Raw genomic sequence first — 15180 nt, 5'->3', positions numbered from 1 at the left:
GTACGCCGTGAAGAGGGATGTACGCCGTGCATGGGCTATATATAAACATGGTTGCACGCCGTGAACAGGGTTGACAAGGGACAGAGCTGGCTACGATCACAAGGCTGAACGCTGTATACTGTGAGTGAACACACACAGGCCTGTTTGTCGCACAGAGGTGTACATCGCGCACAGATCTATATACCGAGCACAGGACAAATAAAAAGCGTTGCCATCCCTCGTATAATAATAATGGATGAGAAGCTGTCAGGGTCGAACTTCGCCGTTTATGCAAGACCCAGTTCCAAATATCGCACATCTCGCGAAAAGAGCTTTACTTAAGGTGAATAAACTCTCCAAGAATGGCAACATAGACAAATTTTATACTATCTTGAGCTTATCGAGTATGGTATTCTCTGTCGGTGGTAACATATAGTTCAACCTGACATTCTTTTATTTACATTACTATTATTTTCACGGTCTTTCAAATTTCCTTTTGCCCAGTGCTGTTCCTGCTCAGTCAACCCGGAGTTGCAAATCTCTGTCCACTGTACAGTTTTTCAAAATATTTATTTCACGATCATGAGAATTGTTTGTGTAAAATTCGAAGTTTCCTAAATACTAGATTTAGTGTTCAGTTACATCCAATAATCCAACTTGTGAAGGTAAAGATTAAAAAAGCAATTAGAATCCAAAAAGCCACCAAATTCATGTGTAGCCCAGCTATGTATAATAACTGGTTTCTCAGGATGTCGTATGAAGAACACCACTATATACAGTCCTCACGTACATGGATCACTAACATCGAGCGAATTTCCACTGCCTTCGGTGCATAAATTAACAAATACCCCAGTGTCATTTCAAAACATTACCAAATAAAAAGACCTGATTCTTATATAGTCTTATTGGTTTTAGAAAGGGTTTTGCTTTGAACAGCTTCAGCACCAAAAATCAAATTTATTTGCCTCAAAAATGCACTTATCTGAACGAAATTTAGGGTCATTTTAGGTATCCGACGCATACAAATACATACATATACAAATTCGGACGCCACGCGCTCTAGTCTTTTCAGGAAGACCTGTCTCCAAAGAGCTTGGCATGACGCTCAACTGGACACTCATCAACTGCGTTAGCCAGGAAGTTATTTACATACTTCATGCAGTTTGAACAGACTTTGGTCTCGTCATGGAATCCTCTAAAAACAAGATCCGTGTTTTCCGAGACGGACTACTGGGACTTTCCGCATGCACGCTGAGAATTATGTGGACACTGCGGTACGGAAGTCAAAATCGTATTGGTGGCGTTCTTGTTATCAGACAATAGACGCTAACGTTAAGAGACATGCATTACGCCCATAAAACTTTTCCCAGAACAAGGAATGCCTTGCAGAGATACCGTACATCCGACTGCAGTAGGCCGATACAGAGATCTTATACAAGGATACTGTATCCCATTTTAGACGCGTTCGACATTTATCTTAATTTGTTCTAACAATTGTGGCATAAACTACCTATTATTACCCACATGCTTCAACGACTCTCACTAAACCCCTTCAGCTTTTACTCCGTGTTCAACAGTAGAAAGAAAGGAAGGCTTGTGACAAATGTTCGGAAGCTATTTTACACTGAAAACTTCGTAACTTTCTGGCGTTTCAAATCCAAAAACCCTGAAAATAAAACCCAAATGACAATGGTACCAAAACACATCTAGGCATTATAATCATTAATAAGAGAAAAACTCAGAGAAAAAAATGAACAGAAAATTAATAACTGCATATTCAATACAAAGAAATTAGTGATTCACCCTGGTGCCCATAACACACAAAACAACGACCACGCAAGTCCACCCTCTGGGTGTTTTACAAAACAAGATGTTCAATACATAAAAATCTTTAAAATAATGTCAATGGTTGTACTTAAGTATATATATCATCACCCATACATGAAAATATACTTCATCTTCCAAATTCAACGACAAATATTCTAATGTTTTAGATGTAATCTTTTTTAAATTACGTACCTAAGCGGAAGAAATGGTTTTGCATGTTTTACAATACTTACTGGTATTCTAAAATAAGCACATTGCCTTTCCAACTGGACAAATGGAAGTCTAAATGTCCTAGAAGCTATATCATATGATGACTGACATATTTATCTTTTGGACCAGAGAGAAAGACAGGATGAGCTGGACTAATTCACAGTGATTACATAGGCAAGAGGTTCCTGGGTCGTAGTGCTGCACTAGTCATTATATAATGGGCTTCTAGAAAACGTTAAAAATTCAAATTATCTTTCAGATATTCAACATATAAAATCTTATATATTAAGGAATCTATTACTGAAAATAGGACTACCCCTCAAAGTAAAAGTAGGCCCTTGTGCACATGTATTTCTGATGGTTGCAAATTTGCACATGTATTTCTGATGGTTGCAAGCTTTTATCAAACCATTATATGATTTTTTCAGTTGATATTTGTACCTTTGTGTGGTGTTTAATACAATCATTATTAGTGAAATCACCTACAGGAATCATGGTCTGGAGGGTTTGTGTTTTTTAACGGTCTCTAGATTGTCTGAAATTACACCATTATTGGTGCCTTCAAAATTGGCGATGAACATAAATATATTCAACACCGCATAAAGTTATGAATATAAAATAAAAAATACACAATGCAAATGGATACAAACTCAAACACAGAGAGAAAATTTAAATCATCTGTTGGTATAATGTACATGTATACAATCATTTGTTTGATAACACCAGAAACCAATGTCATGTTCACCATTAAAACTAATACATAATTCCAAGTTCAAGCCTTAACATCACATATTAAAGTATGGATAAAGGAAATTGTCTAAAAAATTTATCATTACAATATGTTAAAACAAAACAATAAAAAAATGAATGATTAACTACACACACTTATTTATTTCAATGTGATCTACATATATTGGAAATACATTCTAAAAAAACTTATGTTGCATCAATGACAAGAGGGAGCACTAAATACAAAACTTCTGATATATTAGCACCTGAAATTTGACTTAGATTTACCTGGCATAAGACAATGAGGCACATGCATCTTGCATTATTCGAGGCTAAAAGCTTATCGTCTATAGACATCTTTTTATAAGTTGCATCAGGATATTTGTACATGTAAATGAGTTAACATTTTCAAAAATGGTATTCTGGTTCCAGATTTAATTTATTGATAATTGATTTATACTTTGGTATTTAGCACACAAAATAATTTGTTCAGATATGTACATTAGCATTTATATTGATAAATCTTAGGACAGCTGCACTTTGCCTCTAGAAATTTAAATAAATCCCTTAAACAATCTGAGAAGTACATCAGCAATTACGATGAGCTGTCTAAGAACTCCACATCAGTCACCTATTAAAATCGGTTACATGTCTCCTTGCAGGGAACAAACATTGGGAGTTACATACCAGACCCCTGTAACAGGTCAAACATTAATGATATGGAAATGAAATTAAAGATATGTGAACACATGAAGACATGGCATGAAGATTCTGTGAGACAGCAGTCTGGCTATTCACAGGAAACTGTTGTAATTTGTATGAAAATTTAACCCCAAAAAGTCACAAATAAAACTCTCATAAAATATTTATATATCTATACAACAGAAGTGAACTTTTGCTTAACAATGCACATTTATGGCTTTATGATTTCTGAACCCATTCCTGATGTGTTTGAAAAAAAAAACCAAAAAAAAAACCACAGCAGGAAGGATTGTAAATTCTTTGTCAAAAAGCACATGTGAGTGAACAAAAAAATGTGAGTGAAATCTCGTCCACAATTTTTGTTTTCCTTAGTTTATGCGTTTCTCAGACAGTCATCTTGTCCTTGTTACCCATCATACAGAGGATCTGGAACACAATGGCTAAGAAACCTGTGCCCAACAGATCCCCCAAGGCTGTGAGGTAGGGTATTGCAGAGTTGTCAGGATCGTCCCCTTTCTTCCAGATGTAGTGCACAATCCAGTTAGCCACATACAAAAGTATGGCCACCTGATCCACAAACAAACAAAAGTTCTCAGACCTGTCATTTGTGCACATGTATTATCATGTATATTGTTAACGTAGTACAAAATCCTTCGGGGAACATCACTGATGTGTCATAAAAAAAGCCTGTCTGTGTTTTAATGTATGATTAGAAAATCAGGCACACAAAAATTAACACAAAACTCATCATTTCAATTATTCACAAAATTCCAAATGTCCATTAAATAAATGAGAACTCACCTGAAGCACCGCAGCAGTCAGGTAAATCACAGCAAAGTTGAGCGTTATAGCGGTGTGACCAGCATTCATGTAGGCGATGGTATACATGAATATCAGATGACCGGGAATAACTAACAACATTAGAACTCGGGCAGCCCTTGCATGGACGGCTGCAATAAGCAAAAGAAAGTCGGGTCAAAAAAAAAAAAAAAAAAAGACCTGGCCTACAATTCTGCCATTGCTATACACACTATCTTGGATGCACATACTTTGCACATGCCCATAGGAATTTAGTGTCCTTATTCAAAAGTTAATGTTACCCATGGATTTGTGACAGTAGATGCATCACAAACAGTTGACTGAGAGCTTTGTACCTGAGGTGTTTTGACAAGTGATTTTTTTGTGTGAATAAAACAGCATGTCTGGTGTATTAGCATACCGTACATACAAATAAGGGGAGTTAAATCTGCAACAGTTTGAGAGATGTGTGTTTTTGTGATAAACGTAAGCAAACTGATGACCTACTGCTGCCAAAGAATGCAAAGCATGGGTTGGGGCATCCTTTAAGAACCCCATCTGAGAGCTCTCCAGGTTTGCCCCCCTTGTGTAAAGATGTGGAGATACGACTGGCTTGAACAGCAACCAAATTACCCCCGACACCTAAAAAGAAGAAACGACAGGACGTGACCAAACACATCAGGCAAAGAAATGAAAACAAAATAACATGCAGGAGCTTTATTCAGAAATAATTCACAAATATCATGGTGGTAAATTTTGTTGTTTTGATGAGTGCTCAGAGTAAAACCACCATCGGTTGGTAAGTAACTCATGTCTTTTCCCCACATCCGAAATCACTATAAATTATCAGTGTATACCATACTGATAGAAAATACAGGTAAGAGATCTCCAATGAACTTAAGGTAAGGCCTTGATTATTGTTGATTGCTTATTGTCAACAGCAGTTCTGACAATAGCAGAGGGGACGGAATATTAAACATTCCCTGTCCAAGGTTGGTACTAACTCCTTGAGTACTTTCTGACTGAAAGCCAAGCATCCAAACCACACATACAGGTACCATACATATATATGTCCACAATAAAGCGCTATTCAGGACCATAATGAATGACCCAGAGAGTATACAGGAAACTGCATGAAACATCTGACCTTAATTGTCTGGATATAAGGTACATGCCACAAATGACCTTTGACCTTTGGATACAAGGTACTAACCATTAATGACCTTTGGTCTTTGTCTGGATACATGGTACTTACCATTAATAACTGGTTGAAACACAGCAATCCCATCATAGGCTGACACAGCAAAGTCAAGTATTAGCCCTCCAATACTGTAACACATGTCAATATCACACTCAAATACTCAACAAAACAAAAAGAGTTTGTTCATACAATTATGATTTATGCTAGGAAAGCCTTAAAGAGTTTTACTGTACAAGGAAACTGAGCAGCACCCCAAGAAATCTACCACCCTTTACAAGATCCTGACAAACTTTATGACTTACAGCTGGAGCAGAATCAGCTCTTCAATAGCTTATCAATGTTTTGTCCTGCATTACAATTTGAAAATACCAAACATAAAAACAAAGATAACTTGATGAAGAAGAGTTGGTTACATGGTTTGTCTCTCATGTGCCATAAACAAAACTGGATAAACTTGATAACCTTCTTGAAGAGATGACCATTTTTACTGCCACAATAAACCCAGATACATGGTATAAGGCAATATTCCACTGTAAGATTGATTGGTAGATATCATTTGGAAAGTGGTTAACGGTACACTCATTACATACGATTTACACAATCTGGTCTTGTGTGTCCTTGCATAGAACGATGAAAACTGGCCCCTCTGGGTTTCAACCTAACAACCTGAACCATGCACCTGATACACAATTAGGCTTGCCGGCCATCTATATTATTCAGCCAACACGCATCTCACAAAAGCAGGAGGTTTATGTACTAGAACGGCAAATTTTCCCATTTCTGTGGGAGGTCAGTTGGCAGTATAACCTAGATGCACTGCTAGCAATTAGCTACCTGACTGGTGTCACTGGTTCAAAACCCCAGTTTTCACTAGCAGAATCTAGTTTTATACCCAGAAATTGCAAACCCCAAATATTCCATTTCAGTGTTTTCTGACAAAGTAGGACTTTCACATGGGAACGAATAATGTTTATTCATCTTTCTAACACTAAAAACTTATTTTTCAACAAACGGTTTATCCTGAGTATCTACAAATTCCCGTACCTGCTGATTACCATGGCACTGATGACAGGAGTCCATCCTGAGTATATGACATCATTTGTGTACTCATTCTTTACAGAGATCACTACCCATAATGGAGTTAGCAGGGTAAATCCACCTATGATGCTGGGAGCCACCCAGGAGTGACCTTCTGTAAACAGGGGAACATAGCAACACACAAGTAAAGTATGGACTTAGCAGACTAGTATAGATGGAACAAACTAACTCACACTCTAAGATCTACATCTTGACAGCAATATTATAAAATGTATGTATATCTACTTACACCATTTAAACAAAAGGACGGCATAAGCATTATAAAAAATAATTTGTGTAAAATAAAAAAGCACTCAACCTCAGTACCTTAATATATTCATGTACAGTCTTTGACTGGAATATTTGGATTATAGTATTTTAGTTCCCTCATTGATTTTCCATATAAATACATACAGATACACTCGGAGTTCAAGTCTGGCCTAAACCAGCCTTACCTATAGCTATGAAAAGGCTTCGCCCAATGAGAGCCAGGAGGGTGAGGGTAGTCAAGTCTCCCAGACTAGCAGCTACCGGGGTGGCCACATTGTCAGGGTTTATCTTGCAATGCCGAGACAACATAACAACACCAATCATGATAGAGCCTGGATACAAACAAGAAAATTATTGATTTTTGGGATAAGATGACATCTGATTTCTTTTGATAACTCTTAAATGTATTATCCTCTTGCTAATCGCACAAAAATATTAATTTTATCATCTAGTAATTCATCATTTTTGAACAAGTATATTTTTAATGGTTGCTCTCTTTCACACAAAACCAAAACAAAAAGAACCTGATCAAAAATGGTCAAAGTGCTGATGCATTTATCAGGTTGTCAACATTCTGTCACCTTTATGCATGTATCCTCAGCTCAGGTAAAAAAAAACATGCATGATGCAGTGTTCTGGTTGGAACTGTCATTCAGCCTGAATGTTAAGTACCGATTAATACTACTAATAATTTTGAATATGTTTATGGAGTAAACTGATAGTGTATGTTATGCACAGTGATCCCATTGATCAGACCAAGACACATCCATTTTATGAATGCAAAGAACACCTTCGCCACCACATGTGTGTCAAATCACCAGATAAGAGACTCATAATGTGTAAATTTTCTCTGTTTCTCATCCTACATGCATGTGGATATATATCTGAAAGATCTACTCACCAAAACACTACCCTGGTTTAAGGATACTCCAATCAATGTAAATAAAGTTATTTATTTCATTTGTGAAATACACTGTACTCAAGAATACTTCATCTATACGGCAGCATCCAGCATTAGGGTGGGAGGGAACCAGGTATTTGCTCAGGGGAAAGTAAACCACCACTATCTGAAGGCTGCTGGCAAACCTTCCCAAGTACGACCAGAGGAAGCCAGCATAAGAGCATGGATTTGAACTCACAATGTGCACACTGGCATGCTAACCCCCTTAGCCACAGAGACCCCATACAAATAAAGTTATCACTGATTTAGAAAATCTTTCAATACTCTATGCATGAAAGTCTTCTTCCTTACCTAAAATCAAACTTGCTAAAGAGGCAGTTAACATACTGCTGGCACACAGTAAAAAGCCATGATGAATGTTGAACTTTCCCTCTGGTATCCAACCCATCACCATGGCAGCCACAGATGCAAGAAACCCAACCACAATAGCCTGAGCCTGGTAACAAACAAACATGACAACAAAAGTAAGTGCCTGTTGACTGATCATTTTCATCAAAGTATATATTTTCATATGCAAGCTTAAATATCACTCATGTGATTATTTATTTATTTTGGCAAGTCTGAGTAAGAAAAATGATAATCTGTAATACAACAAGTCTCATATGTATAAACTGATATCAAGTTTGTTATTGCACAGGTATTCTTGCAGGGGAGAAATAGTTATTTCCAGGGTGTAATCAGTGCTGTTTTCAATCAGACACATTCATGCATAATGATACAGCAGTAGGTTGGTGCAAAATGTACATTTGAATGATCTTAAAAATGAATATTAGTTACGTTTACCTGAGTCAATGCAAGATTTCCACCTATCATTTTTAACTGTTCTTTTCTGGAGTCCATATTTCCTAAATTAGCCTGCAGAATGAAATGGGATACATTAACACAGATAACAAGACAGAATTCTCCAGAACTTCGGAGTACAGTGTATTTGTGCAATATTATTGAAAAATAAATCATATATTTCAAAGACCAATAGTAACAAGTGAAATCATTGAGCTATTTCTCACCTGGGTTGACAATCTAGATGCTAATGTCATCTCCAGATTTCCCTTCAGTCCAAGAAGTGCAGGTACCAAAATAAACACTTCTGGCACTGTTTTAAATACTTGCCAATGCTGAAATAAAGATACACATTTATTTATATATTGTCCTGATATATAACACTTTATGTATTGGTAATTTTGAGTACACATATTAAGAAAGACTTCCAAATACATACTGCATGAATACATCACTTTGTGATGCCATGTGCAATTAGAAGGGGAGTGGAGGAGACCACTTAACAGCCCCTACATAGGTAAGATATCCATGATGATCTCATAGGACAAAATGAACAAACATTCTCTCAAAGATTTTTCATTAAAGATTACATGTTCATAATTATCAAACTTTTGATATGAATTTTATCACAATAAAAGCTAGTTTTCTTAAGGCCTCTTCCTGCATTTAAAACCTCACCTGTACAATATCCAGGACCATTCCAGCCCCAACTGTACCAAAACCTGCAATGATGAATGGCCCAAACACTTGTAAAGCTATCATCCAGCTTGACTCCTCCCCTGAGGTCTGAACTACCTCCACATCTGGCCGATCTTCAACTTCTTTTAATTCATCAGCATTGTTTTCTTCTAACAGTGGAGCTCCTGGATCAACAGAATACAGTTCGTCTTCTGAAGATTGCTCTTCAGTTAATTTAGAGGCCATTTTCCTCCGTCGAACTACCTGCTCAGTATTGTTAACAACGGTCCCAAACATGATTTAGTCACCTCTTACAGAAAAATGGGTCTGTCTGGGAATCTTCAACATCACAGAGCCTATGTAAAAAAAAAAAAAAATAACAGAAATATGTTACAATAATGACATTAAACACAATCTTTTATCCTGACACATACAGTGAATCAGTAAGGCCATTATAACATACAGCTTAATGAAAAAGTTGAGTAAAAAATATTCCAACCTTTCGGCCAAAAAAAAGTCATGTGTACCGTACCCTGACTTATATTTTACATTATACATGTTATGAACCATATCTCAAACTAGGCTTTTGTAGAAGGGTGCTGCACCTTGCAACTAAACTGAGCACCGTGCCCTTTTTGTCTAGCCAATGTTAACAGATTGGCAGCTGAAAATGTCACCCTGGCACATTTGATTTCTAGATAGGGAGCTGTGAACATCTAACATCATTGACACTCCATGGGGTCAACATTTTAACTGCTTGTTGAAATCTTGAACCAAAACTAACAACATGGGTTAAACTAAAACATATCTTAACATGCCAACTGATATGTACTTTTTGAAATGTAATTTTATTATGTAATATGAAATACACATACTCACATCATACATGTATTAGAGGAAGACAAGGGGTCTTCAATGAATGCAAACGACCCAGTGATCACAAACACTGGTCTGTTCATATACAGCTGCAACCTTTATACAGTTGCTTTCTTTGGACACAACTTACATAGCCTAGATGTCCAAACACTCTGTTACTTCAACGTTCAGAATTTGGTAAATGTCACTCAGTAAGTGGTTTTATGTAACCCTAATATCTTCATTAGGGATATATGCTTTCACAGATTCTAGTGCTAAGTAAAACTTAGCAAAGACCAATCTGAATCAAGCACCAACAATATATGCCAACTAGTCTTGATCGCTTGACCAACAGGCCCACAAGTATAGAAAGCAGCTGGTAGCGAGCACGCATTTCATGCTCATTATCAGAATCAACACAGCTTCTCCTTTAGCTTAATATGGTGATGAACAGAGGCCTACAAAGTGAAATTAGCGGAAATGTTGGAGGTGAGGGGTTTTTTTTGGGGGGGGGGGGGGCAGCCAAATCCAAAATGAGAGAATTAGTATGGCCGATTTCTATTTGAGAGGGGTTATCTTGCATGAAGCAAAACTTTTGCAGCAAATGTCAATGCGGGTGCAAGACATGACCTTATTGAAAAACTACTGTTTGTTGGTTATAAGCTAAGTTACCTGCCCATTTTTGCTAGCTACTTTTTGCACTGTAACCCATTATATCTCCATCAGCATATCCCAAGGAGAGCTAAACAACAGTATTTATATTTGAAGATGTCATTTAGAATCAATCATGAATGTAGTTTTAAGAAACACAATAATGAGTATTACCTTTATCAGGGATTACACTTTCAATCCTAGATATAGCACATATTTAATTCTCTATCTTTAATTGTCTACATTTGCTAACACTACCGGTACCTGGTTATTAGCCAAGGTAGAGCACATATTCCAGTGCGGAAAAGGCTTCATTAGGTGTGTTTAACCTAATTGGATGGTAACCTTACCCATGATTTTCGAGATGTAAAATTACGCAAAGCCATTTTACTAAACTACAACTGTTAGTACATGTACTATTGCTACTTCTAGTACGCGTGTACATGCAGGCCTACTACTCTAGTGTCTACACTATGTTACAAGTGTACATGCAGGCCTACACAAGTTCAATAAACAGCTGAATTCAGATACATGATTCAGATACGTACCTGTCCTTGATCACAATGACACAAAGATAAAGCTTTAGAGAGATTTGTCAACTCTACCTATTTATCTCAACACTGAACTTTGATGTTGCAACAGGTGCTGAGATGCCAACATGTCAAGCTGTCGTACCGGAAGTCGAGCAGACGATTCAACTCTCCGTACTTCGGTTGTGTTCGCAATAACTTAAAAACTGCCTGAGGAAAGAAAAGGGGATTTTTTGATATAATGATAATGGGAGATGGGTTCTTATGTGTAGTTGGAAAGTTATTTTCATTAAGAATGAAGCAGCAAGTTTTTAAACAGATGCGTTCGCTCAGTGTGATTGGTGAAAGGGAGATAACCGAACATCCTGTTCCTGAGCGCCATCTACAAACAAAACACGGCTTCAGTTCAGAGCAACAACAACACCACGTGTGTTCAAGTGAGGCATTTCAGGAAACCAAATCCATCAAAAAAGTACAGTTGTACAACATTTAGTTGCATGACTTGCTGATGTTTATCAGTCAGCCAGCTGATACTTCGCAATGTCTAAACAACGTTCCTCAGATCTGTTAAAACTAGAAACAGAAGACAACGGTAAGTATCATCCTAGGCTGTGGAGTTGCGTGGCCAGATGTTATGTATGGTCCAATAATCGTTACACAGTTACTCAACTGAAAAAGCGGTTTCTTTACAACAAGTTAAACTTTAGAACTCTGGAGAACAGTTGACAGAAACACGATGTTCATCCCGTATATATTCCAACTTCATTTCAACTCAAAACACGTAACTGGCTTTTATGTAACTTTGACAGTAGACAGTTTGACAGTAATAGACCAAATGTTTATGTATCAATAAAGATCCTCATTTAATGTTCAAAAAACTTTACTTTTTTGTGACGTAGGTTAACTGAGATATCACAGTTAAAAGAAAGCAAACACGCCCACATAAAAAAAATCAAATTGGCATCCTCTCAGCTTTAACCAATCAAGGGCGAGACCACCTGAGAAGGCATCTGTTTCGCTGTGATGTCACTCGATCCTAGTTCACCATTTTGCCATGTAGAAGTAATGTTAAATCAGCTGTTTTCCTTCTGATTATGAGACAATTGTGATATGGCAGTGGAATATGTCTGGAGTTATTCCCCAAGGTCTCAACCAGGAGGTTTTGGTTGTAATAATAAGATGGACAGTATTTCGCATGACAAATGAGTGTCTTACCTGTAATACTGAAGAGTGTAGGGCATGGATAATGCAACTTCATGTTTCCGGTTTATCTAAAATGGCATACCCCATGCATCATAAGAATTCCAGATTAAAGTAAAAGAAAGCTAAAATGTGAAGTAAGATTCAGCATACAGAGAACTGAAAACTACATAAAAATACTTTCATTTATTTTTTCAGATTTTTTTAAGAGTGTTGAAAAGCATTTGAGTATTTGAATAGCAAGGTGGGCTTTATGAGCCATACTGATGGTATCTAGGAACTCTGAAGTCACATCACCTTTTTCCTGGTGTTCACAAGAAGGAAGGAATTTTTGAGAATCTTTTATCAGTAATCTTATCTTATTCCAACATTCAGTGTCATGATTAGAGCTGGACAAACTTCCTGTGACATTAGAGTTCTTAAACTGTGATAGTATGGTCAGTAAAGTCTGCCTTAGAATTCAAATGTTTGAACATTAGCTCTCATCTCAAAAATTTAAAAAAAAATAAATGGAAGTATATTAATGCATACATAGTTTTAAGTGGTCTGTTTAGTGATGCCTTGTTTGATTTTTACAGGCCTTTTCCTTAAAAAGGTGATTTATAGAGTTACGAAGTTTATAATAAAAAAACAATGCCTATGCCCATTTTGGTCTGTATGAACCCCTCTTCGGAAATAATTTTGGTTAATTTTTGTTTTTTTCTTTTAAAATAATCTGAGTACGTTGACTAGTAGGTTTAGGAATAAAGCCTCTAGTCAGAGATCATGCTATTCACTGAAGTCGTGAGGCACACACATCGCATGCTGCATGAATAAACACTCCACACATGGGTAAAATCCACGTTGTAATCTTTCATCTTTTCTTCACCTCCCATGGCTTTGTGGTGGTAATACAATCGAGTCACATTTCTCAGGAGAAAGCAAGGAATCAAGTGATAACTCAAGTGATAACTTATATGTGTATAAGCAGAGATGACAGGTCTTCAGGTCTATACAAATTGAATTGAAAATAAGATAAGATAGCCTAGCCATAAATGTATTTTGATTCCATATAACGGCAATACTGGAGGTAGTCTTCACAAAGATCAACTGACCATAACACCACAATGTATTGACAGTACATAGTGTCTAATTTAATAAGGGATTCTTGGTTTTGGTTCTCTACCTAAATTGCATGTAAACCTTTGTGTATGATTTTATCTCTCTACATGTGTTTTTTTTTTCTTATGAAATGAATTTAATTCTTGCAATGATTTGTCTTTAAAGCTTTTTGGACCATGTTGTCACACAAGTTTCATTGGCTGGATGTTGGTAATGTTTTATCCTAATGTACGAATGATAATGAAGACTTAAGTTTATAATATTTTCATCAATGCATTAACTTTAGGATTGGAAAAAGTAACCATGGCTTTATAGAAGGAACACAAACATGGTTTATCCTGTTTTCTTTATGATGTTTTTCAGCCTCATTTCAGAACATTTGATACAAAATATCAAATGTTCAAATATAGAATGCAGAGTATTTTTGACTTAGTTTTCAGTGGAGTATCTGATAAAAGTCTATTTATTTATTGTCATTAGGGTTCGCTAAATCACTTCTGCTGAAACCACAAGTTGTCCAGAAAACACCAGAAACCAGAAAAAGGACATTCAAAGTTTGTTCCAGTTCAGGTAACATTACCACCATAGTTATATATTATGCTAGTACTTGTATGTTAGAGATCTGACAGTACACACTGGTGCTACAGTCTCTGGGGAAAAAAAGATGAGTTATTTCTACATTTTTAGAGCTATGAAGAAGTTAGTCTGGAAGATATTTATTGATTTTATCATTGGAATTATTGATGCCTACTTTGAATTCAAGAATTTCAAGGGCCATGGAAGGTGGCTGGGTGTGTATTGCTTTTCAATCCTCCCTCAATGTTCGCTAAGGTATTGATATTCTACTATTGTTGTAGTGAGGTATGAACATCAGTTTGTCCATTTAGACAAGTTGAATGAAACTTCATACATGATGGTGAAGTCACTAGTGAGCTGTGCAGAATGCATTAAGAGTCAGTGTAACCTTTGACCTTAGGTCCAAAATAGGGATGGGATATAGCAAGTGAGCAAGGTGTGCAACCAAGTCACCAAGTTCTGTTGGAACATGAATATGTTTATTTCTGGGCTGTCGCCATTTGTTTGGGTACTTTTATTATGAACTTCATTGAAGACCAAGTCTTAGACATTGAAGTGTATATCACAGATAGAAAAACTTTGATGAATTGACACATGAGAAAGCTTATCAGTTACTTACCAAAGGTCAGTTGTTTTATATACTGTGCACTCTTGTTTCAACCTGCAACCATAAACCTGACCATCAATGTAGAAGTGAAAATTCTTGAGTAAGGCATTAGATTAATTGATCTGTATCAATAATTGAATATATCACCATAACTTCTGAGCCCAATTCAGTGAAACTTCATACACGGACTGGAGTCAGTTGAAGGTCCACTAGACTGTATTATATTTGTGTGAGCTTGATGCCTTTTGATGAGCTTTCTGAAGTCGAGGTTTTTTATTTTGCCGAAAAAAAAAGACATGAATCCCCAGTTTATTATTATAATTTTGTGGTCAGTGCAAATAACATTTCTTCTGTTTTCTAATGTCCGAGTTTGTATTTGACCTGTTACCGTTTACATTATACATTTACATTGTAGCTTCAAAAATATGCCAAACTAAATAAAACTTTA

General features: G+C 36.5%; 1 protein-coding gene across 3 annotated transcripts; it reads right to left on the bottom strand.

The window, feature by feature from the left end:
* Window positions 1–264: 264 nt before the first annotated feature.
* LOC135470170 (solute carrier family 41 member 1-like) lies at window positions 265–11405 on the bottom strand. 3 transcript variants are annotated; one of them, XM_064748959.1, is made up of 11 exons: window positions 11324–11405; window positions 9213–9568; window positions 8762–8869; window positions 8538–8609; window positions 8046–8190; window positions 6979–7125; window positions 6491–6638; window positions 5501–5574; window positions 4753–4887; window positions 4249–4397; window positions 265–4014 (listed from the first exon to the last, which is right to left on the bottom strand). In XM_064748959.1, the coding sequence occupies exons 2-11, from the start codon at window positions 9507–9509 to the stop codon at window positions 3832–3834; spliced, it is 1458 nt and encodes a 485-aa protein (XP_064605029.1). In that variant the 5' UTR covers window positions 9510–9568; window positions 11324–11405; the 3' UTR covers window positions 265–3831. The 3 variants fall into 3 exon arrangements, with proteins under 3 accessions (XP_064605029.1, XP_064605028.1, XP_064605031.1); XM_064748958.1 differs by having other exon boundaries at window positions 11267–11386; XM_064748961.1 differs by lacking the exon at window positions 11324–11405 and adding an exon at window positions 10092–10415.
* Between the last annotated feature and the right edge of the window lie 3775 nt (window positions 11406–15180).

The sequence above is a fragment of the Liolophura sinensis genome, chromosome 7 (genome assembly GCF_032854445.1).
Source record: "Liolophura sinensis isolate JHLJ2023 chromosome 7, CUHK_Ljap_v2, whole genome shotgun sequence".
Lineage (NCBI taxonomy): Eukaryota > Metazoa > Mollusca > Polyplacophora > Chitonida > Chitonidae > Liolophura > Liolophura sinensis.
The sequence above is the reverse complement of the archived record's forward strand: the minus strand, read 5'-3'. Positions and strand labels throughout refer to the sequence as shown.